Here is a 13,421-nt window from a genome sequence, read left to right on the forward strand (position 1 = left end):
TGACTTTTTTCGACAACCAACACAAAGACTTTTTGGATGGCTTTTTTTGACTTACTACAGTAGTCTACGAGTTTTTAATGTCTTATTGCGACACACAATACTATAACTTTTTTTTACATATTTCGACATGTTATACTATGACTTTTTTTTACATATTTCGACATGTTATACTATGACTTTTTTATGACTTATTTTGACATACAATTGCTTTTTTACGACTTTTTTCAACATGCTATCCTCTGACTTTTTTATAACTTTTCTTCGACATGCTATACTATGACTTCATTATGACTTATTTCGACATGCGATATAATGTCTTTTTTCATGACTTTTTTGACCTATATTATGAATTATTTACGGACTTCTTCCGGAATGCTTAGACTTTTTTATGCTTTTATTCAACATGCTATACTGTGACTTTTCGACATTCTATACTATGACTATTTTATGACTTTTTTAAATTTACTATAGTATGAATTTTTTGACTTACTATTACATGACATTTTTGGACATATGATTATGACTTTTTGTGACTTTTTTGATATGCTATAATATTACTATGACTATTTTTGACATACTATGACTTTTTATTGACTTTTTCGACACACATAACTATGACTTTTTTTACTTATTTCGAAATACTAGATGGTTTGATATCATAGTTTATGCAAACTATGACCAGGGGAAAAATAAGGAAACAGGTGGAGGAGGACAAGGACCATCTGATCTTCCAGCCAGAGATGAGGGACTCGCTGCAATTATTGGACAAACAGACAGGACTTTCACCCAGAGGTAACTTATTTCACAATTGTATTTGGGTTGTAGTTAATAGTTAGAAGCTTTATTCTTAACCATTTGATTTCTGCATCATCATCAACATCCTTCTGTTATTTCTATTCTTCGGCACAGTTGCAAATAAAGATCAGCCTACACTAATATTATTAGGACTGTGCGAAATAAAATAAAAATAAAAGAGTTTTTAATATTGTTGTCAATTGAAGCCTTTGTTAATTAATGTAGTTTTAATAAGATATGCATTTATTTAAAAGGTGTGTGTTAACATTAAGACAGCCAGCCAGGCATTCATCATTTGTGCATATGCATGGTCACAGGCAGTTCTAAATTTGTTCGCAGAGTTTGAAAAAATTCAAGTAGGAAAATATTGATAAATCACGGATTTTACCATAACTCATTTGCACGTTTAGGCAGAGAGTTTGTATATGAGTCCCAATTACTTTTTAAGGATTTCCAATTCCCTCAATTTCAAAAACCTAACACGGCACAGTTTGAGCCACATATCAAGGTAAACACACTGAGAATATTCAGAAGGACAACTAGCAGGATTTACAGAATTTATGTTTGCATATTAGGCAGTACAGTTCCTCTTCTGTCTGATGAACAGAGCTGTTTTTGTCCTCTCTGTTCTTCACGTTCTTTTCCACAGAGCGGAGGTCCAGAATGAGGAGGGAATGGTGTCGTTGTCTCTGGAAAGCCACAGACGGTGATCCCTGGTGACGATAGAGATCTAATTGTAGTCTTCTGCTGAGCCTTAGAGTCCTTCACGTCATCTGCAGCTTTTGAATAATGATGCATTTGCAAAGTACATTTGCTCAGCTTGAATTCAACCCGAGACCTGGGATTCTTATTCCTAACAGTCTGCATGCTTTTACAGGTGTGATGTAAATGTGAAGGTCCCTGCACTGATGGAGAGTTTTGATGGAAAAGTGAGCGGGCGGTGGAGGTGGTGGGACACTGGCCAGACTTTGAACTACCTCTTCCTTCCACACTTGCTGAGACATTCACACTATCAAGAGATGATGAAGCCACAATTGTGCCCTCTGTCCCTGACTTACATCTTTTGGGTTCAGTCTTTTTGATGCCTTTCTGATTGAATTCACTGTCTGTGTTGTAAAGCAGCACAAAGTCCCTCTGACTGGCCAAAGGAAGAATCCTCTGATTGAGACGAAACTTGTTGAAGATCTCCAGAGTTAAATCTAAAGCATGAAGGAGGGACAGCAGACAAAAACATGTTGGGTGGTATCACACATCAGCCTGTTGAGCAAAAACATGATTGTACCATGCATGCAGTGAAACAAGGTGACATTTTTTTGGGGAGCGTGGTGTTAAATTGATTTAACTTAAACATCTACCTGAAATTGAACAAAAAATGAACTTATGTACATAAATGTAATAACATTAGCTCACCCAGCAACTCCACAACAGTGCTGGGTATCACCTCCTTCAGCACTTCACAATTTGTATGGAGAGCTGGATTACAGTTCATCTCCAACAGCCAGACCTATTATAGACATGAAGACATGTTTAGTCCAAAAACATGCACATTAACACACATGTTGAACACTGACAGCCATCCCGATATTCAGCGACGTATCACCCACCTTGAAGTCCTCATCGACCATAAAGTCGCAGCCAATCAAGTCAAAGAAGCCCAGTCGGCAGTCAAACTTGGATTTGACTGCCAAGAAACAGTGGGTCATTATCTGCTGCATGCGCTTCTGATGCATGGGAAGGAAAAACAACCAGACGGTCAAATGATGCTTGAGAGTGACCAAAAGTGTAGCAATTCCTTCAGCACCCATTTTGGATGTCTGCAGCTCTTAATGACAAAAATCTTAATTTTTCATTCAATAATCCCATACATCATATATACATGATATTCGACCACTGCATTTAACCCATCCTAAGCATGTCAGAGCAACGGGCTGCTGCCAGGGAGTTCAGTGTCTCTCTCAATGGCACTTTAACATGCAGACAGGAAGCGCTGGGGATCGAACCGTGAACCTTGAGGTTAGAGGACTATCTTATAGTCTTCAGTTTACGTCTGCCATCTGTGTCTTTGTGCCACTAACCATCCCTGTATGCTGGGCTGTCGCTGTAGGTTTTTGCTTGCGTGTTTACATGGTGAACCGTTGTTTGTAAACAAAGGAGCATGCACATAGCTCTGGTGGGCAAAAAAGCATCATTCTCCTCACACAGAATATAGCACTAGCATAGCAGCTATGATCAGTCATGGCGAGCTGTCATGCTCCACAGATTGACATGAATGAACTGATCAAAAAAAAAGGGCGAAACAATTTTGAAGCTATGCCATAAAACTTCAAACTGATGCAAGACTTTATTAGGCTTAAATTGTTGACTGCAGCATTGGGAGGGAAAGCTCACTCCGGTACGTCGTATATTTTAATGAGAAGACGTCTGACAGTCACTGAACAACAAGCAATTTTGAAAGCTCAGGTTTGTTTAAAATGCAATTGGACATGTCCGCAATGTATTGACGTACTATTTAATGGGGTCTAATGCTGACATACAGCAAACTAACATTAGTCTTCACAAGGACGGGGAGACAACAGGATTAGCTTTATAAATCAATGATGTTTATTGAGATTATTTAATAAATCTGACTACAATGTAACTTATCTTTTATACTGTCTTACCTGAATGATAAGCTACTGTAAATTCAACTCATCACTCTTAAATGATATGATGCTAAAAGCCATTATGTGTACAATTGGTATGTCATTTAACATCTTTCAAGTAATTCTAATGGCATACGCTTTTCAGTTCTACATAGGTGACTTTAATAACAGATTCTATTTATTTTTTTTCGAGAAGTGTGCCCAGTATGACAGTTCTCAGTTGGACCTGTATATAGACTTAAACTTGTGATTCAATAGCAGGTTTCTGTTCCTCCAAACAGCCACATTCGTGGTTTGTTGTATACACTTCAATGTGTAACTATAACCCATTAAAGGTTTGAGGTTTCTCTCCAACAGGAGCAAACTAAATATAATTAAAATGTGTACATTGTACCATTTGTTGTACGGTAATAAGATGATGTATGCTCAGACAGGAGTGAGGTCATCCGAGCCTAACCCCAATCTCAATTAGCTGCAAGCGCCAACAACCATCATTATATTGGTAATTGGTCCCCGAGAGCTACAACACACCGCAGTACTCACTGCAAAGGCGCCCAGCACCCAGTCCCTGGGCAGACCCTTGGCAACCCGAAACCTGTCGTTGACGTAGGTGTTGAAGCTCTCCATGGACCAGACAGTGTCCTCCTTCAGCTGGCTGTACAGAGGGTTCTTCTTCTGCATGCACTGGAGGTGGACAGCAGGGGGGACCAGAGACACATGAAGCAGTCAGCAAGAGCACAGGGCCAGTTGATGCCACAGCTAAATGCTTGATCTATTCAACCTCTCTGTAAATAATGGAGGATGCAAAGAAGGATGGGATGCAAATACCTCTCTAGTATTATCATGAAGGATTTTGACCTTTTTAATTTGTGTTAAATGGAAGTTTACATGGCATGTGTGTGAATTACTGACAGAATGCCTTTAAACTCCATAAATGAACAGTGATTTCAGTTCCCTGTTCTTTTCATTCGATGCAGGCATACCAGTGATTGAAATGCAGGGTTGTGGTTTGACCCCAGACCACTTTATCGTTGCAATTATGTCTGCGTAGAATAAAAAGAATGAAATAAACGAGCAGTGTGTGGGGATTGTTCAGCTTTTCACTCAAGATAATTATCACACAGCAACTGCAAAGAAGGGGATATCTTCCAAAGTTTGTAAAAATATCTACTTGTTATCTCTAATTCAGACTGATGAATTTCATGAGCTTTAGATAAATGTTGGAATACATTTTTGCACAGCTTTCACTTACTTAAGCACATTTAAAGGCCAGTATGAACAGAAGGTGTGATTACAGCAAGTAGAATGTGGGCACGACTCCTATTTTAAGACAAAAAAATGGTAACCTCTGACCTGCTAGTTAACCCTGAATATGTTTGGCAGAGTTCGGACAGGATTGAGCTGTACCTGATTTGTCAGGTGGGCATACAGGTTGTTGGAGCTGGGGTCGTAGAGGTCACAGGTCAGTCGCACATATCCATGGCGAAAGAAGACCATGTAAGGTGCAGTGCAGGCGATCAGAAGGTAAGAGCGCACGTCAAACTTTTTCCCTTTCAGCAGCAGCGGCCTCTGGATGTAACTGAGGGAAAAATGTCAGTTTACCTCCAATTTCAACAGCCACATCAACGTTTCCATAGGAAACACGTTGTCTATTTGGAGAAATAACATATGACATGATATTAATTCTAACAACCCTATAGTTACGTATGTTCACCCACTGTTGGACGATGCGAGCCTGAGGCTGACGGTGGAGCATCTTCCCGTTGGCCTGGCTGTCTTCCGTGTGCTGCAGCTTCAGTCTGAAGGCGGCTACGTCCTCCTGGCTCTTCATCAGAAAGATCCCTCTGCCTTGGTTCAGACCCGTGGGCTTACAGATCCACATGTGACTCTCATTGTTGCTCACACCTGGTAACAGTCATAAAGGTACATCAGGTAAATCAACAATTTATGACATATACATATATAAAGTCCCTCTCTGTTTAGAGAAAGCGTGAAGGAGACTTGTCACGTCTGCACTGCTCTGTATTTTTCTGTGGTGTTCTGTGGTGTTCTGTGGTGTTCTGTTATATAGTTTTTCTATTGTTGTGTCTTTCTTTTCTGTGTAGTTTAATAACTTCTTTATTTCATGAATGACAAAGAGCGCTGTTTCTGAAATCTTAAGGACACCATGTGCGCTCTCTGACACTTTATTTGAATGTTCCAATCCAAATAAATGTAATTAAAAATCCCACATGTGTAAATTAACGTTGTGCAGCAGTGGAAAGTTACTACAACATTTAAATTCTGCTTACATGTTGATACATCAGTTGTAATAAAACACTATATGTATAATATAACTCTGACAGAGGCTATTATACCGCCTAATCTGAGTACTTTTTCAGCTATCCTTATGAGAGCAGGACTTGTATTTATAATGAAGTATTTTGCTTTTAACCAATTATCAATATTTCTTCCACCACTGACACAGATGATGCTTTTTCAGACAGATTTCACACACAGCGTATTCAGTTTTTTGTGTTCTGATCTGTTCTTTGCTCTTGTCTTATTTTCCACTGATTTATCCGTCACCCAGAGATCTAAACCAGCTGTCTGTGTCTTTCTCCTGTTTACATAGTGATAACCATGTTTGTCATAACCTGCACATCACTTATCATAATGCTGTGTGCCTGGTCAGTACTGCAAACAATACAGAAACCAGGGGTTCATGTTCTCTCCGGTCCTAAAAATCTTTTCAGTTTTAATATTAAATTATTTTTTTCTGCCTCAGTCCTGAAGCAGATCCACATCCACATCCAGTCGAGCATCTCCGCTTGTGTTTGTGTCTCAGCCCTGCCCTCTGCTGACTCGTCTCTATGGCAACAGCATGTTCCCCTGGTGATATAATCGGGGCCTTATGGGAGGTGAAGTGCATTATTTTCCAACATCCTCAGCCTCTTGATTAAACAATCACCAGGGCAACTGTTGTCTTAACACCGCCAAGCACAAACTATTCTTTCTCGCATTGCCGGATGAATGACGAGTCAAGTTGGATTAATCTCATGTTAAAAATGGAGCCTTCTAAATAAACACAAATCCAGTTAAACCAGCGTTGTGTTGTTATTGCATCAGGATGCTACTGATGTCGTACTACTGTACTAGAGGTTGATGTAGGGGGGGGGGGGGTTTGGGCATTTTACCCTCCTGCTGGGCAAAGAAAGCCTCCCTCTCTTCCCTCACATCCATGCGGAAAGTAGTGGGAATAAACTCCTCCATTTTCAGCCTCCTGTGAGGTACAAAAAAGGAAAAATGGGGCACAAATGAATGGTTGTGTGTCTTCAGCTGTTTAAACCTTCCGTTAGAGCAGGAAGTATTAGCAATCAGAATTATGAAAACAAATTTCATATATTGACAATCAAAAGAGGTGCTGGAGCATTGTAACATATCTTGGCACGTTTCGGCCACCAGCTAAACCATTAACAAGAATATGTATTGCCGTGTGAGCGTACATGTTTGTCCTAGTAATAATAATAAATAATAATACATTTTATTTATATAGCACTTTAAAAGGCACTCAAAGACACTTTACATGGTAAAAACAGAAACAATAAAAGCATTTATAATAAGAACAAAATCTATGACATCATAACAGTAAGAAAGAAAATAAAAAAACACGAAAAGAAAGAAAGAAAACATACATGACTGACTTTAGAGGTTAAAGTATAGTACATGCACATGACATACAAACATGCGTGCATGCACATTTAGTGATCAAAACCTCCACAGCGTACGCAGGAATCTGGATGGTTACTATTAGACTGTACTTTATGATTAAATGGTTTGTCTGAATTTTTAACATCTTATTTTGTAAAAGAAATACTTTGATATGTTGGACTTTTTTTTCTTTCACCAGATATTTCACGTGCTGGTTAAAATATTTAGGTTGGGAAACTTATATCAATAACTGTAGTTTATGTAACTGACACACATAACGCTTCATACCAAGCTCGTGTGATTCCGACTGGAGGCCTGATTTCTGATGAGGCCGGTTGGCCGTGTTTATTAAATAGTGTCATGGGCTGATGTGTCTTTTAATCAGTATTTGCAGGGCCGGGCCTCTGTTGAACCTCCATGATGGTACCAGATTGTTGCTAGGAGATTGTGACACAACTATGTATTTTGTAAAGGAAATAGCTGTTATATCTCTCTGTTTTTGATACATACAACCTGAGTCCTCGACCGTGATTCACTTTGCTGCTGACTCGCTCATACTCCCGCAGACTGCTGAGGAGGCCGATCTTAGTGGTGAGCACCTTGTTGTTGGGAATCTGGTACACCAGCTGTTCACCTGGGAACGACACATGCAGATTTTGAGTTGTCTTTCAGAGAATGGATGGCAATAAACATCTTTTCTACTAATAGAAAGGTAGCATTGTGGTACTTTTTCACAGTAAAATACAGCATTTAGAGTCTGTTTTGTAATCATCATAGCACTGGACCTTCTCTGAAGTTACGGTAGTTGGCTGGTGATTTGGTCTCACACCACTTGAGTTTAAAATCCTCCCTGTCCTTGTGGTAAATCCTCTTCCATCCTCTGCTCTCACAGTAACAGCTCACTCTAAAGGAAAAGTCCCAAAAGAAACCAATCACACTTCTCCTGCTTTAATCGCACAACAATCCAGATGTCAGGGCTAAAACTAGGGTTTGAATAATAGGGGACCCAAAACAAAAGATACAGCTGGTGAATAACGTTTTTTGATAGCATGAAAGTAAATATCTAATTTGAAATCCTCACTTTTCTTAAACTTTTTATTCTTAAATTAAACTTAAATTGCTATGTGATCACATTTTTGAAATATCTACAATCCAACGGATTATTGGTCCTTTATTATATATTTCTCTACATACATTTCAGCCCCATTGGCTCCTCCAAAGAAGTAGAAAGGCCCAGGACCCCGTGGCTCCTCTGCCTGCCGCTGCCGTTCCCCGTCTGGGTAGGAGCAGGTCGGCAAGCCCCTGGGGAAGGACCTCCGAATGTATCGCTTCACCAGGCCTGCACCTTATACGTTTGCATACACATAAATCATACATGCACACGTCACTCCTACTCAGACAAACACATAAGTTCTATCACTATGTACATGGAAATCATGTTGATGAATTGTATTTTGTAATGCTGAAGGATCAACATATGGCAAGAATAACAAATTGCATCACACTTGACGTCCCACCTTCTCCCACACACACCTGACCCTCTATCCTGGCTTTCCTGGTTGACAGACATGTCGGAAAACACCTCTCTCGCTTTCTGAGTCCGTGTCTCCTCTCTCTGGACCTGCTCTAGTCCACTTTCTGATGTTGCTTCTTGCATGCCACTATGGTCAGGTGACGAGGGCTGTTTTCCTTCTGGCTCCTCCTGCCCCAAACTTCCTGCAGGCTGGTTGTCCCCACAGGGAACCTCCACTTCCTCCTTCTCTGCTTCGTCCCCTTGTTGCTTCTCCAACCCGGTCTCCTCTGCCTGGACGTCACTGCAGGGCTCCATCAAGCAATCAGATGACATCTCCTTGTGCTGGTGCAGATTGCTAATGATGACTGAAAATGTTCCAACATGGGAGGACACCTTTTTGGTGTGCAGTGACACTGTAGTCAGAAAGAGAGACCAGGAATGAGATGTTTGTCATTGTTAGACAGAGATCACTGATGACTTGGTGAAGGAAAAAAGGAAAAGAAAAAGAGAACCAATTTACTCTTCATTAATAGTACCGTATGTCTGGTAGGGTCACAAAATATTATTTTACTTAGCCACGCTAACATCACACCTCTAGGGATGGCTGTGTCTGTCGGTCGGTCTTCCACTTTGGTTCAGACGGAAGTATCTCAACAACTATTGGATCAGTTGCGATGAAATGTTTTACATCATTCCTAAAGACTTTCCTCTGTTGCCGTCGCAGCCCATCGTTTTCACTTATCCAGTGAAATATCTCAACACGTATTAGGTGAATTGGCACAAAATCCCTCAACAACTATAATACAGATTTTTATCTCCTCAGTAATCATTTTGCAAACCCTTTAACTTTCCATCTAGTGCCATCATCGGGTTGAACATTTTAATTTGTCCAAAACTTTGACAGAAAAAAACTGCAAAAATAATGACATTACCACCATCCTCAGCTATACTTTGTGTTTGGGCTGATTAGCAAATGTTAAACAAGCTTAATGTGCTTGCTAAACATCAGCATGTTAATATTGTCATTGTGAGCATGTTAGCATGCTGATGTTAGCATTTAGCCGTACTTAAGTACAGCCTCACAGAGGCGCTATAGCATGGCTGTGGACACTTGTTGATTATTATGAACGCTAAGCAGCCTGCCATGTAAATTATCATGGATATTTGATGGTCATTAGAGGATTATTCCAAATTATTGTGGTGACCACCTGAGCTTTTGTGTAACTATGCACTTGACCTTGTATTTGGCCCATGGATATTTATAGTTCCCAGAGTGGTGATCCGTTTACTTGAGCAACACCGTCGGACTGAAATAATAAAATCTGACAGACAGATTGCTGTGAAATTTGCACTTTCATGGTCCCATTGTAATGTAATGAACCCATTACTTTTCCTCTAGCACCACCATCAGAACAAACATTAAATGTTAAGGCACACCACGGATAAAGCAATCTTAATCTGATAGGTGGGGGTTTTCAAAGACAAACATATTTAGACTATTCTATAAATAATCTTCTTTTTTTGTTTTTTTTTGTTCACTTCCTTAACTGAGACTACCCTGAAATAGTTTGGAGCTGTGGAGGTCACATTAATATCACATATGGCAAAAAAGAAGTGTGAAGAAAATGTGCTATCTCAAAATAAATGTGCTGTTTTGTTTTATAAGACAAGAGCTGAACTCTGACCTGATTGTAGCAACATTTAGAAGCAAAAGGGTTTTACCTGCAACTCCAGCGTCAGTCGCAAGGACGGCCAGACTCCATAAAAACCTACTCAGCCTGTTCCTCTTCTGCCATGTGCGCTCAACCCTGCAGTCCAATGGCAAGGCCGAGACAAACAGCAAACCCAAAGACTGAAGGACAGACTTAACAGAGGTGAAATCACATGGTGTGTCAGCAGTTTAACGCACTGTCACACTGCCCGGTTACTCCGGTAATGGGACCCTCAGCAACAGTTGCCGCTTGCAGATTGAAACAACAGCAGCTCAAGAAAAACTAACTGCTCAAGATTATGTATCCCACACCTACCCCACCTCTAAGTTTAGCGTCATTCAATATTGATCGCCCGTTAGCCTCTGTTGTGTGAACCCTGTGGTAACATGAGAGCAGAGTGTCAATCAAAATGGATTTGCCAGGGTATTATATCCTGACACCAAAGGCAGAATAATCATTTCTACAGCCTCTGTGACACACAAAAAGAGTAATAAAAAAAAAAGTGATAATTCTGTCAAGGTTTCATATGCTAATGTGGAAGTGTAGTATGGTATTATTAGCACAGTATCTCTAGATCAACCTTCAAACCTTTTATATATATAACTTGTGCTGTTAGTTAACCTTAGCATTTGATTAAACCTAAAGCCCCTAGGCCTAGACCTTATCATACATATTACATCTATTGTGAACATCAGTTTAATTTAACTCATCCAGCTGAATCATTGTTGGAATCATTATTTATGGCATGACATGATCATGAATCATATTGTCTAGAGCCAAATCCAGTGGCAGGTATGCAGTTGAGCAACATAATATTTGTCTGCTCGCATTGGCAAATCCACTTATCACTTATTCTGTCTCAGTAATTTGACTGGGGAGGAAACACCCAGGCCAAGTCACGGTTGACAATTATGCATAATCTCCTTTCTTCCTCCCAACAGTCTGATAATTTACAGGGGTGGATGCCTCTTAGACCCAGCATCCATGCAACCGTATAATTACACATACAGTAGGGTAACCAGGAGTGACGCAAACACCCTGTAGGTTAGGCGCGCATTTATATTATGTTATGTTTAGAATGTATGTCGAACATTTCAAGCAAATTCTGCAGTGTTTTAGCAGATGAGAACTTAACTGAGTCAACAATTAAATGGGGAACGGCCTCCAAAAATGTGTTAAGTGCAAGGGTTTATGGGTATAAAACGAACAATCACAAAGTCAACCTTTCCTCCACAGTTCATATCACCGAAATGCAAACTGTAGGTGTCATCACACCTATGGTATGGGCCATAGTATGGGCCGTTACACATTTCCCGCATGACTAACTTTACAACAAGGATGCAGCAGTCACCAGACAGTCGTGTCAGTTCAGTCATTTACACACACTGCAAAATGGCAGCTACACGAGAGCACTGCTTGGCAATGATGCGAGTGCAGCCACAGCACCCCAGTTATTAGAAGCGGGCCTCCCATATTCCTGTTTAACAGAGCTTTGTGTGGAGCCAGTGTCAGCCACACCTTGATAAAGAGCCGCCATCTGATAGACACACTGTGCAAAGGGCTGCGTAGGTGGACAAAGAGAACAGGCTTGTTTTACAACCCTGTCGACCTCATGGTTCACCATCTGCCAAGAGTCTTTGTGCGTGTGTGTGTGTGTGTGTATTAGAATAGGTGTATAAGCTTGTGTATTTTGTGTGGCTATCTGCATGTTCCCTTTTTTTGTATTAACATATTTCACGATTCAAATGTTAATGAATACCTTTCCTATTTAGATTTCATCTCCGTCCGTCCATCGAACAGTGTGTGCAAATGTGCGACACTTTTTTACCTGAACCTAACTTTTCCTTTCCTTGAGTTTCTGCAGTGGAACTCTTCTCATTGTCTGTTCAACCATGGCAACTACCACTGCGTATGCTAACAGGCCTGTTCTCCTATTTACTACAAACAAACCACACACATAAAAAAGAACATCACTACATCACTCCTCCAAATCGTGGATTGTTTCCCAAGAAAAGACGGTGGGTTAAAATGTGTATGTGTTTTCAAAAACAGAATAATGTGTTAAAAATATATATTGAGCTATATGAAAATAAAACTAATGAAAATCAATATATATATATACAGTATCTTTAGATGAGAACTATGTCCAATGTTGAATACACTTATTGTAAGCCGCTTTGGATAAAAGCGTCTTCTAAATGACTGTAATGTAATGTAATGTAACTATGTGTGTGTGTGTGTGTGTGTGTGTGTGTGTGTGTGTGTGTGTGTGTGTGTGTGTGTGTGTGTCTCAGGGCGGTTACACCATAAAGTGTGTGTGTCTTTCAAAGACTCGCCCAATCCCATGTCATCTCAACTGCCTTCTGTACCAGGAAGTGCTCAGCAATTACAGGGATGCAGCCTGCAGCAATGGTGTCCCTACACAACCCATTATTTGGAGATATTCTCCTTGTCAAGGTGTTGTAGTGGAGGGAATGGAGTTAAGTTTCGATGTAAAGAAAGGCTCGTCTCAATAGGGTCTCTCTGTCTCCTGCTATTCATGTTTTCCTTACAGAATTACACCAGGAAAGGGGGCTGGGTTAGTGGGGCGGGGTGACATTTTGTTCCCAGGGTTTGTATTCACTCATTCCCACTGGTGATAAATGCAAGTTGAAGACACAAATACATGGAATTTCACCAAGACAGGCTTTAACATGAGGCCATATGCACATTTGCCTCATATTAACAGATATGTAAGAAATAAATAAATCAAATACATGTGGTGTGATTGTTGACTTTATACATCTGTAAGTCGGGCGTGTATCCTCCTTATAACTCCATAATGAGGTGTCTGTGTGTTTTGCAGATTGAATACCTTCAAAATCTTTTAACGCTAATGTAGCAAATCTGAGTGCTGTTGAGGGTTTACGTTTGTGACATTTTAAACCCATTGCAGTGATTAATGATCAAAAAAAGTAGCTTGACATTTGGAAAGAATGTGGTTTATGTGTTATACAATATTCAAATCACTGACGTGGCTCTTAATTAAAGCTTTCATGTACTCCATGCAGCTGTGGTATTTCACACTCA

The 13,421-nt window shown here is 40.1% G+C and overlaps 1 protein-coding gene across 2 annotated transcripts; it reads right to left on the reverse strand.

Moving 5' to 3' along the window:
* Positions 1–1,339: 1,339 nt before the first annotated feature.
* Positions 1,340–12,367, reverse strand: ttll10 (tubulin tyrosine ligase-like family, member 10). Of its 2 annotated transcripts, XM_031868695.1 has the most exons (12): positions 10,363–12,367; positions 8,661–9,053; positions 8,322–8,466; positions 7,913–8,031; positions 7,638–7,761; positions 6,614–6,699; positions 5,156–5,342; positions 4,845–5,016; positions 3,981–4,121; positions 2,400–2,516; positions 2,206–2,299; positions 1,340–1,994 (listed from the first exon to the last, which is right to left on the reverse strand). In XM_031868695.1, the coding sequence occupies exons 2-12, from the start codon at positions 8,971–8,973 to the stop codon at positions 1,354–1,356; spliced, it is 2,139 nt and encodes a 712-aa protein (XP_031724555.1). In that variant the 5' UTR covers positions 8,974–9,053; positions 10,363–12,367; the 3' UTR covers positions 1,340–1,353. The 2 variants fall into 2 exon arrangements, with proteins under 2 accessions (XP_031724555.1, XP_031724556.1); XM_031868696.1 differs by lacking the exon at positions 10,363–12,367 and having other exon boundaries at positions 8,661–10,353.
* Between the last annotated feature and the right edge of the window lie 1,054 nt (positions 12,368–13,421).

The sequence above is a fragment of the Anarrhichthys ocellatus genome, unplaced genomic scaffold (assembly GCF_004355925.1).
Source record: "Anarrhichthys ocellatus isolate YVR2014 unplaced genomic scaffold, GSC_Weel_1.0 scaffold44, whole genome shotgun sequence".
Lineage (NCBI taxonomy): Eukaryota > Metazoa > Chordata > Actinopteri > Perciformes > Anarhichadidae > Anarrhichthys > Anarrhichthys ocellatus.